Source organism: Antrostomus carolinensis, unplaced genomic scaffold, assembly GCF_000700745.2.
Source record: "Antrostomus carolinensis isolate BGI_N321 unplaced genomic scaffold, ASM70074v2 scaffold22439, whole genome shotgun sequence".
Lineage (NCBI taxonomy): Eukaryota > Metazoa > Chordata > Aves > Caprimulgiformes > Caprimulgidae > Antrostomus > Antrostomus carolinensis.
The window spans coordinates 45,126-62,357 of record NW_010339542.1 but is presented as its reverse complement, the minus strand read 5'-3'; the positions used below and the strand labels follow the sequence as shown (position 1 = coordinate 62,357).

At 42.7% G+C, this 17,232-nt stretch overlaps 1 protein-coding gene across 1 annotated transcript; it reads left to right on the top strand.

Moving 5' to 3' along the window:
• Positions 1-457: 457 nt before the first annotated feature.
• Positions 458-2,853, top strand: KCNJ2 (potassium inwardly rectifying channel subfamily J member 2). The gene has a single exon (XM_010175890.1). The coding sequence runs from the start codon at positions 660-662 to the stop codon at positions 1,941-1,943; it is 1,284 nt and encodes a 427-aa protein (XP_010174192.1). The 5' UTR covers positions 458-659; the 3' UTR covers positions 1,944-2,853.
• The last annotated feature ends 14,379 nt before the right edge of the window (positions 2,854-17,232 follow it).

The window sequence follows — 17,232 nt, the reverse complement described above, 5'->3', positions numbered from 1 at the left end:
ACACCATCTTCCCTTTTGCACACTCCCTTTTTTGTCATACGTAAAACAGTCCAGGCAGGAGACACACGTCATATGTCACTAAAATCTGCTTCAGTGTTTCTGTTGGAACAGGTGGATGTTCAAGCTCATTGTTTGTTTCAAAATCAAGAGAAAGTGCAGTTGTAAATAGTAGGTAGATTCTTGGCACGTCCATCTTTAAAGTGAATATTGCTTAGAGGCTTGTGTGACGTGATCACTTCAGTCCTTTCACGCAGGGATAGTGATGTCTTCTTGGTTGTAATGATGTCACTTCTGTCAATACACAACTGCACAGTTGTGCATTCCAGAACATGCTGTCATTACCAACAAGGAAACTTCCTGCAGGTCCACAGGAGTCATTTGACAGAATTCTTGCAGGTTGGATTCTTTATCCTTTTCCTCCAAGATCTAATATGACGTTTCTCTTTCTCTTGCAGACCATGCCCTCTCTATGACGGTTACTTGTTAAGCTAACTCTGCATGCCAGAAGACTGTCCTTGGCTGTTGGGGACTCCGGCCTCTCCCCGGTTTTTCTGTGTGTGTGTGTTCCTCTAGAACTTTCAAAACTGTTTCTCCAAAGGGTTTTGCAGAAACTTAGACTGTTTTCTAAAGCAGAAGCACCTCAGTCCACAGCAGTAGTGATGGGCAGCGTGCGAACCAACCGCTACAGCATCGTGTCTTCAGAAGAGGACGGCATGAAGCTGGCAACCATGGCCGTCGCCAACGGCTTTGGGAATGGAAAGAGTAAGGTACATACCAGACAGCAATGCAGGAGCCGCTTTGTCAAAAAAGATGGCCACTGCAACGTCCAGTTTATTAACGTGGGTGAGAAGGGACAGCGATACCTGGCAGATATCTTCACCACTTGCGTGGACATCCGCTGGAGATGGATGCTAGTTATCTTCTGCATGACTTTCATCCTCTCCTGGCTTTTTTTTGGCTGTGTGTTTTGGTTGATTGCGCTGTTGCATGGGGATCTGGAGAATCAAGAAAATAACAAACCTTGTGTCTCTCAAGTGAGCAGCTTCACCGCAGCCTTTCTGTTCTCCATTGAGACCCAGACCACGATCGGCTATGGCTTCAGGTGCGTCACAGACGAGTGCCCCATCGCAGTTTTCATGGTGGTTTTCCAGTCTATAGTAGGCTGCATCATTGATGCCTTCATCATTGGTGCTGTCATGGCAAAGATGGCTAAGCCAAAAAAGAGAAATGAAACTCTCATCTTCAGCCACAATGCCGTGGTGGCCATGAGAGATGGAAAACTGTGCCTGATGTGGCGTGTTGGAAACCTGAGGAAAAGCCACTTGGTAGAGGCACATGTGCGAGCACAGCTCCTCAAATCCAGGATCACGTCGGAAGGGGAGTACATCCCTTTGGATCAAATAGACATCAACGTAGGGTTTGACAGTGGGATAGACCGTATATTCCTGGTCTCCCCAATTACAATAGTACATGAAATAGATGAAGACAGTCCTTTGTATGACTTGAGCAAACAAGACATGGACAATGCTGACTTTGAAATTGTAGTAATATTAGAGGGCATGGTGGAAGCTACTGCCATGACTACCCAGTGCCGTAGCTCATATCTGGCAAATGAAATCCTCTGGGGCCACCGCTACGAGCCCGTACTCTTCGAAGAGAAAAGCTACTACAAAGTGGACTACTCGAGGTTCCACAAAACCTACGAAGTGCCCAACACACCCATCTGTAGTGCCAGAGACTTAGCAGAAAAGAAATACATCCTCTCTAACGCAAACTCCTTTTGCTATGAGAACGAAGTGGCCCTCACCAGCAAAGAGGAGGAGGAGATTGACACTGGGGTGCCTGAGAGCATGAGCACAGACACCCACCCGGACATGGACCACCACAACCAAGCAGGGGTGCCTCTAGAGCCACGGCCGCTACGGCGGGAGTCGGAAATATGACTGACAAACTCTTCCTCTCTCTTTTGGTTGAAAGGAAAAAAAAAAACCAACTAAAAATAAAAAAATAGATAAATCTATCGGTCAAAGGCACGTTGACCTGAGAAGTTGGCCCAGAAAAGTTTTCAGACAACGGTACTGTTGAAGAGTGGTGTGAAGGCAAGCAGACCTGAGAAACCCAGGCTGGTTTTAGGGCTGTCCTCAGAGGAGGGACGACAGAACATGAACTCTAAACACAAAGCACTAAACATGTCTAAGTATGAACAGAAGGCACATATGTTGTAGAATAAATTATGTATATATTTTTTTACAAAACTTGAACTTGCAGGCAAGCTTTGGTTGGGTTATTATTATTTTTTTTTTTTTCAACTTTTTCCAGAATGCTTCTCTCTAGGGAACAAGAATGTTTTTAATGGCATAACAAAGGCAAGAATCTGCCTTATTATTATTATTATAATTATTTTTTAAAAAGCTGCTGCTAACTACATGAACACAAATGGTTATTTTTGTTGCAGTGTAGTTTTTATTTTCTCTCGTGTAATTTAAAAAACAAACAAACAAACAAAAAAAAGTCAGTGTTGAACTTTTTTTGGGCTGAAAAGCTCATGATCACTTCAGAGAGGCCGATGTTGCCAGAAAGTCTAAACTCCTTTTGAGGCCAGTAGTTTGATAGCTAGAATCAATTTCTCTCTTTCCAATTACATAAGGGGCATTATGTAATATCAGGCCAATCAGTAGCCTCCAGCAAAATTATGATTATTTTTGGGGGGGTGGGAGGGGGTGGGGTGAGAATTTAATTCTCTGTCTAAAGGAAAAAAAAGAAATAAAAATTATATTTACATAGAGAAAGTACTAAGTTAAAACTACCTAAATGGATACCAAAGAAAATGCACAGTTTTGCACAGTGGAGCTTCCCCAGCAGCAAAGCTTTTTGGTCATTAAAAGTCAGTTGAATAGAAAGGTGTTTTGCAAATGCTCTCAGCACCAGCACAGGCTGAACTGCAGAGACAGTAAAAGAAAAAAAAAAGAAAAAAAAAGGAAAAAAAAAAGAAAAAAAAAGGAACAGGCTGCTTTAAACAAAAAAAATTTCAAACCTCAGACACTTTTTTTTAGTTGTATTTTTTTTCTTTGCTTTTTAAAAGACCTTTATTTTGCACCTTATTCTAAAAGCTTAAGACTCAGATTGAAAATGAGCTAGGACTCCTCCCCTTCCCCCCCCCACGCTTTTATGGGGAAATAAATTCCCTTCCTTTCTTGTAAGGAGAAACACAGTTGGGGCAAAGCAAAGAAGCAAATATCTGCCCTCCCCGGTCTCTTGCCGAGCTGGGCTGCAGCAGAAGGTCAAGTGTTAGTGGACACATTCCCAAACCAGCGCTAGACCTCGGCGCTGATCCAACCTCCTGAAAACTGAGCCATCCTCTCTCCATCTGCCCCCAGCCCCTTGTGTCACCCCCTTAAAATGATACTGGAGCCACATGAAGCTGCTGATCCGTGCTAGAGGCTAACGCTGGTGGAGCAAGCGTTGGGGCACAGATGAACCGAGCGATAGATGATAAATCCCCAGGAGGAGATTTTGGAAGAGGAAGGGAGAGGGTAATGGAGAGGAAAAGAGAAAATGACTTTTACAAAGCAATACGTGGCAGTGGCACAGGGATTGTAGGGTTTTTCAGCAGGGCAAGGGTGTCAGAAAGTGTATTTTCCAGCTTGTTTGAGGAGGATGAGGTTGCAAATTGAGGTCCATCTCCTGCCTCCTCTCCCCGCCAAACACCAACTGAGTGATCGGTGGGTGAGACATTGTCACTGAGCTCTGAGCAGGTTGTGTGACCTTCTATGAAGCTCTGGCTCTAGTGGTATTTTGGCTCCTTCACCCTTTAAATTCTCTGTGCCTCTAAGATCAAGGAGACAGTGAAGCTGCACTTCACGCCTGCTCCCTGAGGAGCCAGTGGAGAGGGGTGGTGGTGGGGACAATAATCCTAGTCAACTCTTGCAGTATTGGATCACTGTATGCCATTAAAAAACAGCTTGTTCTAGGTCTAATGTCTTCTGCAAATGGATATCTGTGAAGGCCTCTGGCCCCTTCCAGCCCTGCCTGAAAGAAATGCCTGCAATGAAATGGTTTCTAAGATGGTATCTACAGTGGGTGGGTTCGAAACTGTGGAAATTTGATGTTGTAAACACAGATTTGGCTACTAGAGAGGGCAGATGATGAAGTGCAAATACTGAGGCTGTTCCTGAGGTTGGGGGGACAGAAAAGAAAGGAAAGGCTGAGTGTCTAAAAGTGATTGGATTGCAGTTTCTGGGTCAACAGGAGTGAGGACAACTGAGTGCTGCTAGTGCTGCTATTGTGATATTCTTGTACAAGGAAAATAACTAAACCAAAGAGTATTCAGTGAAACAGAGGGTGCATGAAAACGCAATGGGGAAGGGATGGAAAAGGGAGGCTGACTGGTAGAAAGGGGACATTTTTCTCCAGGTCAGCATCCCCCAGGTGCACAGTGCTCCCACTAAATGATACTTGAGATATTTGAGGGAGGGATGAGTGATGGGGGATGGGGAAATGCAGGATTCAGGCTTCAGCTTGTTTCTTTAAAGCAAAAGAAATTCAGAGAGAGAAAAAAAGAAATAAAAATCCCCTTCCCCCTTAACATTTCTGGTGCAGAGGTTTGGGGGTTTTTTTTTGTTTTGTTTTGTGTTTTGTTTTTGTTTTTCAAGTCAGTTTTTCAGAAATATTTTTAAAAAAATGTACATTTTATAAAGTTTATCAAGTATTTTCATATTTAAAGCCAAATGTAAATAGAAGTCTGTAAAGGAGGACAAGGAGAAGAAGAAAAAGAAAAGGCCACAAAAAGTATCAATTCTGCTCGGCGGTCTCGGCTAGCTAGTACCTAGATGCTACCGGTTAGCATGATTTTTAGCAAATACTTGCAAGCCTTATAGGATTCCTAATGCTATGAACTTCTCTTTATTTATTTTTTAAGCATGGACTTTTACTTTGAAAACATGTTCTAGTTACTGGCATTTTTTTTTTAAAGTTACCAGCTTTCTGAGTGCTAGTCTTGTCGAGGGTGTGCATTGAGGTAATCCATTACGCTCTCTGCCGCATTTTTATTTTTATTTTATTTTATTTTTTTTTATTTAATAACCCTTTGTCTTTACCGACTCAATCTGACATTGCAGAATTGCACTCAGCCTCTGGCTCCAGGAAGCTGCTAAGAAAGAGACCTGCAATGTATACTCCATGGTACCCTTCCCCTTTGTCCATCTTTTCCATATTTCTCAACATGCTGTGGTAAGCCCAGACTAGTGTAGCACGTTCCTACAGCAGCAGATTGGGTTAGTCATTTTAAAAAAAATGATGTTATTTTTTAAGGACTACACAGTGACTGACAGCGTTTCTTCAGTTCCCAATGATCCTGGGCCAAGCTGATGCTTAATGAGAAGCCCTTTAAACTGACTGAGCTTTACCTGCAGACTCCCAACAAGCATTGGTTTGGCCTTTTTATTAAGGATAAAGTTGGCTCAAGTAGCTCGCACAGAAGGTTTATACTGTATTTTGCTTAGGGTCTGGGGGGGAATATGTTATTTCTGCCCTTCCCTGAAAATACTTGAATGAGACACATTGTCTAAAACATAATACTGCGTACAGTGACAAAAAGCATTTCCGAGGCAGGTGGGGATGGAGCTCTTCCTTCCTCTGTCTCTTCCGTGCGAGTTGTCCTTGGTTAAATAGCAAGGATAGGAATCATTACTGATTATCTGCATTTAATGATACGCTCTCCCAGCCACGAGAAACTTCTGTGTTGGTAGTTTAGCACTCGCTCTTCTCGGAAAAGACAAAGGGTCCCAGATGTTTGATTTGTTCTCTTAGGTCTTCTTTTTCCTAATGGATTACAAGGTAAAACTGAGAAGTACTGTAATGTCTTTAAATTATGGCTGCTCATGACCATTGTAAAGTAGAAGGGTGCTGCGTAGTTGCCATCCCTCAGCCAACGAGAAACTGATTTTGTAATGACTTTTGGCCTGCAGCTATTGTAAAGTGAACAATCTAGGCATCTGACAGTTGTCCATTACTATTTTCCTGTTTGCAGCCTTTTTGTATCAAAGTCTTCCTAATGTACTGCACAAATTGTGGATTGTACAGATTTTTATATATTATGTCTTATTTTATTATTTCTAAATAAATAAAAAAAAAAATTGAGACTGAACTGATGTGTGCAGCATGTGTGTAAATAAAGGGGGGAGGTGAATCTGGAGGTTATTATATAGCTGGGTTTGTGGCTGGTTGAGCACAGTCATTGTCTGAAGCACTTTAGGAAGAGACAGGTCGTTCTCTCCCTTGATAAAAGGCAGGAGGAAAGGTGATACCATCATTATTTCTCAGATAAGAACACAAACACAGCATAAGGCAACTTGCACCAAAGGAAAATCTGGCCCAGAGAGACTGAGGGACTTTTTTAAGGTCATACCTGGAACTGCAGAGCTCCTGATCATTAACTACAAGTTGTATGAAATGGAGAAAAAGCTCAAAGTCTCTATAATCTACAAAGCAGGGGAAGGGGGAGGGAATGAAAACACAGACCATAAACAAGCACTTTGAAAGATTTGGAAAGGGATTAAAAAATTAAGCAGGAAACATCTTCAAATCCCCATGTTTTATGTCTGCTTGGAACTTTCCCCTTATTGAAGTGATGCTCCTCAGCTCAATTCCAAACACACTAGCTGGTCTGGAGTGCTGAGCCTGATGGCACAAGCGTGGAGCTGGGATTTTGTGTAATTTTGTGTAATTTTGGGAAGCGTAATGGGAACGGACCTCAAGTAACCAAAAAGAGACTCGATGTCCTTATTTGTCTGGGTTGGAAAGCTCCTTTCCTTCTGTTGCTGTGTGGCCTCTCGGGCAGATATTAAGGCTGCACAACTGTGACTCAGCTCGAAACTGCTGATCTAACCGGAATCCAACGTGCTGCAAGGGCTGAGGACGGCCCTGAAGCATTTCAATGCAGTTTTGACCCCTCTGCTGATTTTTTCCAACTTTTTATCAGTGTGTAATGCTATTAAATGATGGCTCAGATGGAGCCCTGACCCTATCTAGAAGGATTCCATTTATAAATTCAAATTTATTTCTCAAATCTAATGGTCTCTTGGAAAGCTTATAATAATAATTACAGGGCTGGATTTAGAGATACAGATTAGCTGTCACAGCCTGGATCTGCTTATTCTCCCTATGACAAGCATCCTCTGCGAAAGCCGCTCACTGATCTGACTTTGATGTTCGCTGCGGGGGCAGCAGGTCGGGGGCCACTATCTACATATTCTGCCTGGCTCCATCACGTTGCCTAAATCATTAGCACCCTCTCCTGTCAGTACCTTTCCCTTCTCTTGCTGGCCACTTGTCCAGTCAGGTGGAATCAACATAAATATAGCAACAAAACCCAGGCAGCGTGTTTTGGTAACGAGCAAGGTAACAGCTAAACTCTTCTCCCTCCCGTACTAGCTGGATACATCTACTTGTGCAGGACACAAGTAGATGTTACCTGACCCTAGATGGCATGAGTAAAGTGCCACAGAAGACATACCAGAGTGGGTGTTAGCATGCCAGCAAGAGCAGGATACAGCAGTGTTGCCCACTGCTCACTGGGTGCATGTCCCTCGGCAGATGGCACAGAGAGGCGCATTAGAGAAAGCTGCATGAATCAACTGGTTCCAATTTTCCCAGTTTTCTTGTCAAACGAGCAGTGCTTGCTGAGTCTTTTGACGTGCCAAGCTCGTGCTGGAGACTGCAGGTTTCCTTGGTGTGCAAAAATATATAATAATGTTTAAAGAAATGTCTGTTCTTTCAAAATGTTTAAACTAAACTCATGACTTCAAGGGAGCCTGTCTCATGGTTCTGGATTCTTGGCAGGTGGAGTTTTCCATGAAGTGAAGGTTTTGGATGAAGCACACCCTCTGGGATTCAACATCCACCTTGTCTGGATTAGTTCATTTGTCCTGGTGTGATGGGCTTGTCGGATGTCCGAGGAAGGGACTGCCAGCTTTGCAGGGGGCTCCATCCACATTTGGGGTCCCCACAGCTTCTTGCACCCCTTGGTGCAGCACTGTAAGAAGTCATACTTGGGTAAACCTATGTGAGAGAGAATGTGTGTCAGGGCTGGGGGGGGAGGTTTGCAAAGCAGCATTTTTCAGGCTGGGTTTTGCTTCTCTTTCCATTCACTTTTTGGTGTGCAAGGTTCACCTCTACTCAGTTAACAGGTCCCCCATTGCCTTCCAGATAGGCAGGAACTAAAAGCACTTACAAATTTTCATCTGAATTCAATGAAATGGCAATTTTCAGACCTGTTGGGCAGCTCAGAAGCTGTGATAAAGTCAGGATTGTTGATGCTGCAAACACAAAAGCCACATGTCCTCATGGGGGAAGTCAAAGAGCAGTAGAGTCCTGCAGCTCTCTGTGCCCCACCAAGCAAAGCCCAACTCTGATCACCACCCCGCTGTAACTGCAATGGCATTTAGTGGAAATTAGAGGATGAGTGAAACCAACTGAATGATTGTGGAGTCACTTGGTGGAGTTTGAGGTGAATTTTTCAAAGTTCCAGTTGAGGAAACAGGAGCAGGTCTTTGGGATTTGAGCAGCTACCCAGGAACAATGGCCACAGAGAGGTGGGAAGCGACAGCAGCATGTTTTCATTCCTGTGGGTTTTTCTATTAGGAGAAGGAATGATGTCACAGGAGCACATACTGCTGGGGAAACACGAGCAGCATCACATGAACTATTCATATCACATCCTGCATGAACATCAGCATCAGACACGGTACCACCAGCTACCGCATCACACCAAGACCCGCAGCAGGCTGCTCTATGCTCTTGGCATTTCTCCAGATGGAATCAAAAACCTCGGTGAAATCCTTCCATTTATCTTGTGCCTCAGGTAGACTTTATTTTGTAAGGAGTTAGCATCATTTTGGAACACTTATGGCCACCTGAAGCCTTTCCCTCGTTTTAGCTTTGTGCATTGCCTTTGCTTTGTCTTCTCCTGCTGATCGTGAAGATGTTTCTGCTCATTTGCCCACATTTGGAGAACAGGACAGAAAGTGAAAGTAATGAAAATGATAGCAAATTCAAGAATATAAAAATGAAATATGAGTCTTGAAAAGATCATTCTTTTTCTCCTTCAATAACTCAGGAACCAAGGTCAAAATCAAGTATGATGTCTCATCTGCCCAAACTTGGCCTTGCTCTGGTTACTCCTCTTATCCATCCGGGGGGGGGAGGATTCCCTGGGGAAACTCCTCGTGCTGTAGAGGTACCTTGGCTCCTTGAGGAGACCTTCCCTGCTACAGCAGGTAGGAATCCATAGGTTCTTGCTTTCCAGGACTTCTATTTTATTAACTCTTTTAATTTTTTAAAAGGCAAAATGCCTTGCTGTGCATAAACTGTATTTGATATGCAAATTAACTCATTAATTATTTTGCAATACATGGCATGCAAGGTGCCTCATGGCTATGCCTGTGGTTCATCCAGGTTTGGAATCTACAAGCAGGAGGGACATGGTCACTGGGCTCACTGGACTGTCCTGGGAACCCACAGTTCCAGTCCCTAAATACCAACACTCAACTATAAATAAAGAATAAACCAAACCAAAGCACTTTGAAGTCACTACCTAAGAAATTTTTTGATTATTACTCTTTGAGAAAAATCTAGCTGCTAGTGTTGCCCAATGCCAATAAACTCGAAGATACTGCTTCCACCAACATCATTATCGGAGTTTCATTTAATTGCTAGAAAATAGGCTGTTAATAGGAAAAGATAGATTCCTATAGTTTAATAGCACAGGGTCTTTATGAACAGGCATGAATCTCACCCTGGGGCAGAGACATTACCCAGGGAAATAATACCATTTTAGCTCTATTTTTGAAGTCTTTTGATATTCTTAAATGATGCAGTGGCTGTTAGCTCGCAGGTAGGATGAACATCTACCTTTAACCAAGACATTTCCATCTTTACCCCATTGCTGTATTGATGTGTGAGCCCTTTGCAGAATTCAAGAAAGACCAGCAAATCTTTTTTTTGTTTTTTTTTTTTTAATTTTTCCCATGTTGATACTTGCACTGACTTCACTTTTGCTGGAAAGGTAGAGGTAGATCAAAAGTTGATATTTTCTCTGTTTACACCTTAGGCAAGAGAGCTTTGGCTCTCTACAGTTGACTCAGAATCCCTCTGTCATCTACAGATGGAAATGAAGGGGATTCCATTCTTCCTTCTGCAAGAGGATTTGTCAAGAGATATCTACCTTCTAATAAGAAGCCCAGCAGTTAACTGAAGGGGAAAAAAAATTAAAGGAAAATAAAGTGAATAAAAGTATGGAGCAGCTCAAATCACACACTGCATTTCAAAGCAAATGGAGTACAAAAATATTCCATCTACTCTTTATAGCAAGCTCAGTAGCTCCACCCGAAGGACTCCTATCTACAGGGTTTGGGGTGATGGTAACAGCAACATCTGGTAAAGGAAAGCAATTAATTCAATTGCAGAAAGCATAATATCAGCTGCACCTTGCTTTGCAAAGGCTGTGCTGACGGAGACAGCTCCGGCGCGGGGCTGCATGCCTCCTGTTTTCAAAGAAGCCAAGGGAATTAGAAGCAATTAGGGAAACCCTGACCTATCCTAATTAGAGCCAGTGCTGGAGCTGTATTAGAGTTGTTATCTCCAATTTTCCAAAGCTATCTCCCAGCAGGCTCAGGAATTTATTTCTGCCCTTCTCATTCTTTCCCCCTTCTTTTCCCTCTCATCCCAGTGACGCTCCTCACCAGGCTTTGATCTCAAGAACCCTGGTAGATTTTGCTATTTACCTTTAGAGTTGCAACATTTTAATATAGTTGGAGCATCTCAGTATTTTCAGTACTTATAGCTCATTAACTCCTGCGATGAAATCCTTCTTCAGTTCTTTATGCTCAGTGTTTAATGAGGAGGGGTTGCCAGAATTGCTGTGCCCGTCCCTTGGCGTATTATCTGTCAGTTTTTCTCTTGAATTAACTCAAGGTATGCATTGGCTAAACATCATTAAAACCATTGGACAAACAGACTGCGTAATATTCATAAATTAATGCAAATCAGCTTCAAATATGTCAGACTAGCTCCCCTAGGAATCCTTGGACCTCAGCATGTTGTGACAGTTCTTGTTTAAGCAAATCTGGATCTTTCCGTGCGAATAATGCGAGTGCTTTCATCCTGAGCGGTATTACCAGTGAGACTAATGTGCCATTCTCCTTCGTAAAACTGTGGTCTCATCAGATATAAATTAAACCACTGGGAGAGGAGGAGAAGAAAATGTGAGTAGCATTTGCATATATTGTCCCTCCTTTTCATCTGCTGCAAGAATCGGATCGTGGTGCCTTTTTAACGCCAATACTGCTATTACAGGAAATGATTAAACAGTTGCAGTCTTTCATATTCTGGATTTTCAAATGTGGAGATTTTCAAGTGTAAATTACAAGTGTAAATTTACAAGTAAATTATTTGCATGTATTTGAGATATAATTAATGATGTATTGCTTGAAAGCCTCACGTTTTTCACTTCAAATCTCACAGGTTTCCTTCCACGGATATTTCCACGTCTCTGGAAAGAATTGCCTCAGAGGATGGTTGTTGCTCATGACTGTTCAGGAAGAAGCTTCCCAAGATGTTTACAGGTAACTTTAGATGCTCTAAAGATTCACCAATTTTAGCTGATGCTCAGTTTATCATCCATGGGATGCCCAGAGAGGTTGTGGAGTCTCCTTCTTTGGAGATGTTCCAAACCCACCTAGATGCAGTCCTGTGCAACTTGTTTGAGGTGAACCTGCTTTGGCAGGGGGGTTGGACTAGATGATCTCTAGAAGTCCCTTCTAATCCCCACCATTCTGTGATACTGTGAAAACCCTGTGAGCTTCTATGACTGTGGTGGTGGTTGTCGTCTGCCTTGCTGCTGATCTCCCTCCTGCTCTGCTCTTACTCTTCTACCAGGGTGCAGATATGCTCTTTATTATTTTTACCAGTCAGATTCCATCGTGTGACTGTTACTCACAAGGGCAGAAATGTGCTGTATTATTTGCTCTGAAAAAAACGTAAAGATTACCACTCCAATATTTAACTGCCCCTCACACATCTTCCTAACTGAACATGTTCAGCCCGTTCCAACATGGTAGATTTTGTTTCAGATAGGAGATGTCCACATTCCTTCCTTGAAGTTTGTCTCCTCCACATATCAAAAAATGTTAACAAATCGGCATAATATATGCCCTGGGGAGCAGAGAAAGCTGCTTTTCTTTTTCTTGGCTGGCTTAATTCATACTGGAGTTGTGTGACTTTTCATCTCTGCAAGGCTAACTTGCAGTGTAAAAGGAATATGATAAATTGTGGAAAAATAACTTGCTGGCTTTCTTAAGAAACTCTCCTCTCCAGCTCCTCCTCTTGCTGTACTCCTTCCAGCTCCCCAGAATTCATTGCATCAGTGCATGTTATGGCACCTTTGGGATGCGTTACTCATAAGAATGGAGCTACTGGTGCTTTGCAGGCGTATTTTAACTTTGGCTCTCACATGAGTGCTCTGACACATCCGTGCTGTCTGCACGTCTGGGTAGCGTTTGCTTGCGGGTGCCTCCTGAGATTCCAGACAGCTTAAAAAAGGAAACATCTCATTTATATTTGCTAAGGTATGTGGGAGGTCCTTTTGTTATTCTTTGTTGGTGGTGAGGGCTTTTGGGCAAGGAGTTAACGTGGGATGAAGGTAAGAGTGATGGCTCAAATGGGAACTTTGGGTTTGTGCTGTTGTGTCCACCTCCAGTTCTGTTCATTCTCCTCTGAAGGTTGCAGGGTGGCCAGAGAGAGTGGGGAGACACCGTTTGCTCAGCCAGTCTTGCTCATGTGCCCCTACATATTATTTTTTGCATTGGGAAAATTCAGGTGTACGTCCTCAGGCTGGGGCAACCTCCCGACTGCATTGCCCTGGCCCCTTCACAGGCTGCTCACCTCATGGTTCTTCTTGTGATGTTCCCTTCCACTGTGACCTACAGGCATCAGGGACTGAAGAAATACAACTTTGAGGAGTTTGCACCAGCATTGGAGGGACTTGCACTTACTGCTACCACCACTGACCGAATTGCCTGCGTAATTCTGCCCTTTGTGCAGCAGATGTGAAATGGACTTGATCTGATCCTGAGTGTTCTTCCTTTGAATTCGTTCGGCTCTCAGGATCCGTCTGTAATTGCCTATAATTAACTTCTCCTTACAGGGCGCTTTCAAGATGAGAGCTGATAAGCTCCATTACATTGTGGACATTTTCTTCTGGAGGCAACCCCATCAGGTTCTTTTGCTCTTCAGTGGTGTAACCTGGACTAATTTCAGTGATTTCAGGTTTATATGCAAAAAGATGAGATCAAAATTGACTCTCTGACTATCTGCTTTTGCATAAAAGCACAGAAGAATTCTCAGTTTAACCCCTGCAGGTCTAGTACCAGCCCTGGTTTGGAAAACTTGTGCTTTTTTTAGGCCTAATCTAATGTAACCAGCAATGACTGGTCAAATATTAAGGTTTATTATCAAGCAGCATATTTTCCATTAGCAAGTATACCAAGGTCAGTAAGACTTACAATACCAAAGCATTTTAAATTAAAATACTCAAATATTACATGTATATTCAGGCCTTTCATTCTCTGAGTCATTTGCTAATATTTTTTCTCATAACCACGATCATTTTGTGCAAAAGAAGGGACAGACATGGGCTGAAGTAAAACTTTTCTGGCCTCTCCAAATTAAATGTTCTCAGATTTAAGATGCTGTAGCACAGAGAGCAATATTTTCAATTTTTCTCTCCTTTAAAATGAATGACCAGATAGAGATCTGGTGCATAAGCAAAGGGACAAAAATACATTAAACCAGCAAAGTATCGTGATGAGTTTCATTAAATGAAATACTGTTTTTGTTTTTCCCCTTAGGGAACAATAAGAAAACTTCTCTTTGTACGTATCTCTTTCTGAAACAAACTCTGTGACTGGTCACAACCTGTAATAAAAATGCCATATGCAAGAGAATATATTAAATATTGGGAAGGCAAAATAGAATGATATGATCTGTTTGGGGTTTGAAGGTAAATGTTTAGACATTTTTTTCCTTTAAAATAATCTGTGATAGATGCTGGTTAGCTGACTGGGAAATGAAATCACGGAGGATTTATGCCATTAATGACAGGCTATGATGTCAAAGACATTTGGCCTGTAGCCATAACCTTTTGTGTGGCTCTGGCTGATTCTTATAAATAAACAGAACCGCTCAGCTGCTGCCTGGATAGGAGTCCCCATCGCTTGGGAACACTGAAAACTGGACTAGGGAGAGTGTTTAAAAACACCAAGCAAAATATTGAGGGGAAGGGACGTCCTGCAAGAAGTGCTTTCTCCCCTTACTCTCTCTGGTTTTATGCAGTAGGGTTTGGTTAATGTTTAAAGAAGCACCAGATTACTGAAATAACACCGAAACCAATCTCACTTTCTGAAACTCCACCGTGTCAAGTTGATTTACAATTAGTCAAAAGCCCAGACACATTGTCAATAGCATACATCACCATGATTTTTGTTCCTCTCGTCCCATTTGTAGTACAAAAGACCAAACTGGATTGGCTTTTGCAATTGTCCCAGTGTGGCCACCAGCCTCAGCACTGGGTGGGAAGTGGTGGAACTACTCATCCTGCCTGCCCGGGGTCTGCAGCACCCAGCCAGGAGAGGTGCAAACCCCAGACACCTCATTCCAGTGACCAGTGAAAGAAAACTGCAAAGCTGACTGCAGAGAGAGGGGGAAACCTTGAAGTACATACAACGATATAACTTTCATAGGTACCATATCTGTCCCCTTAAGGAGCTTACAGGTGTCATTTTAATCACGTTTTGCCAGATAATGCAGAGGATTTGCTTGCAGCCATTTCAGCCATTTGATAACGTGGGAGGGCTTCATTATATTGTTATTGGTGTAACCTTTCCCTTTCCTTTCCTTTCCTTTCCTTCCCTTCCCTTCCCTTCCCTTCCCTTCCCTTCCCTTCCCTTCCCTTTCCTTCCCTTTTCCCTTTTCTTCCTTTGGGGGTTGTGTTGCTAATGGTTCACCAGGCACCAGACCCTCAGCCTCAGTAGCTGCATGGCTTCAGGTTGACTGTCATCCATTTAAACCCTCTAAGGGTCCAAGTCCTTTTATTAAAGACCAGCCCCATGCTGGTAAGTTTTATAGAGGGTCTCCCAAAGCCTGAGCTAAGCAAGCTCTGTGTCCTGCAGGTATGTGGTTCCTAAAGCCCTGGTGACTTCAGCAGACCGTGGATGCAGCACCATCCCAGCCCTGGGATTCAGATGTGGTCCTGGAAGGACTGTGCAGCAGTTTTTTAATGTGTTCCTGAAACCTGGCTCATGACTATGGAAACAGCTCTTCAGCAACCCAGTGAGCCTGGGGAGCAGCCCAAAGGTTGTTCTCACTGATGCCAAGGCAACCTGCCTCTGCCCACCGGGCTTTAAACCATGCTTGTTTTCCCTTCTCATCTTTTCTTGCACTGAACAAAGCGAAGAGAAACCATTAAGAATGCAGCAAATATTTTATGGCATCAATGATTAGATCCAGCCTGTGATTCAGCAGAGATATGAGTGTGTAGGAGCACCTAGAAGTAAATCCCTTCTTATAACTGCAGACTGGAAACCTCCCCAGGGAAACCTGTTTTACAGCAGAGGCCATCAGTGTTGGGTATGGATCACACTAAGGGCTGATTCTCCAGCATCTCCAGTTCCAGAGGGGACCAGGACTGGCTCTGCCAAGCTGGAGGAGTGATGAAGCAGCAGGAGGTCTCTCTGTCCATCCACCTGCCACAGCTCTGGGGCACATCAGCATCCGCGAGGCGCGGGCTTGTCTTCGAGCACCCGTAATTCAGTCCAGATGTCAGAGCAGCTCTGCAGTTTGCTGATTCTATTTCACTATTAACATATTTGTTTTATGACAGAGTAGGATCATTACAATTGTCACATTATTCTCTTTCTTTATTCTCTTTATTCTCCCCTCTCCTATTAGTAGAGACACTTATTATCATTTTAATAGGGAGGAACAAGTTCCCTATGTCTTTTTCCAGCCCTAAAAATACAGGACTATATTTTCCAGAGGAGTTTATGATTGTAGATTTAAATGTTCAACTAGAAAATATATAAAAATGCCCTAGATGTCAAGGAGAAAAAGGGAGTCCTGATACCCACAGGAAAGCAGCATCCTTAAGCTGAATGATAGCAATGTAATTATTGGTATTATCAGATCTTACAATCTGCAACCTTATTTTTAGGCACCCATCCCATTCACAAAAATATCCCTCAAATAATTTCCAAAGAACTTCACTTGAAGACTGTTTGTTTTGGAAAAATATAAATCATTGTTCCAGTTAAACATATTTCAGCTGAGAGAGCAATAATATTTTATTTGAGTTGAAAGAAGGCAGGGGATTATTAAATATTAATATGTGGTTTACAGCATGGGTTAAAGTTCCTCTCTTAATATATATACTTATATACACTTTATGTACACTATAACTTTGCCCAAGAGACTTTATTCCTGAGGGAGTATAAGTTTCTGCTTAAGGGACTTGAAAATATATTAAAAAGTATATTTAGAAGGTATAAATATGCCAATATACAGCTTTCTGTTCAAAATTCCGCTACATTTTGCACGTTGGTGATAATTAATGGTGTGAGGTAGTGAATGACACTATGTAAATGTGACACCTGGCCAGAGCTTTGCTAGCACAGGTAGCGTGCTCATGTCCAGGGCAAGAGGACCTGACTCATTTCTTTATCAGGCTCTTACTTTTAAACCCCCTGAGACTGAGACAGACACTAGCAGTTGTGCCAAGGTCAGCCCATGACATTAAAGATTGAAACTCCAACTATCTGTGGTTGGAGAAAGGAAAGAGATGGCAAATGCCAAGGGGTAGGTACAGGGAGAGAAAGATTCAGTGAAAAGGGAAGAAGCAGATCCTAAATCACCGTAGGTGATGCTCAGAAGGAAGTTCTGAAGATGGAAAACAACTGTAAATGATGAGAAAGCAATGGGATTTCAGCTTTTAAATCAGGTGAGGACTTTTGGCAACTAGAACACACAAGTCTTTGAATCCACAGAGGTGAGGGAAAAGCTTCTGGAAGAGAATTTTTTCAAAGGCTCAACAGGTTTATTGAATATTTATCAAGATTTTTGATAGCACAAAGACAAAATCCATGCTGGTTTGGTGGCCACCATCCACCTCTGGGCATGGAGGAC

Bases quoted from the DNA above. Each gene is read 5' to 3' on its own strand.
- KCNJ2 (XM_010175890.1), top strand. From the start codon at position 660: ATGGGCAGCGTGCGAACCAACCGCTACAGCATCGTGTCTTCAGAAGAG.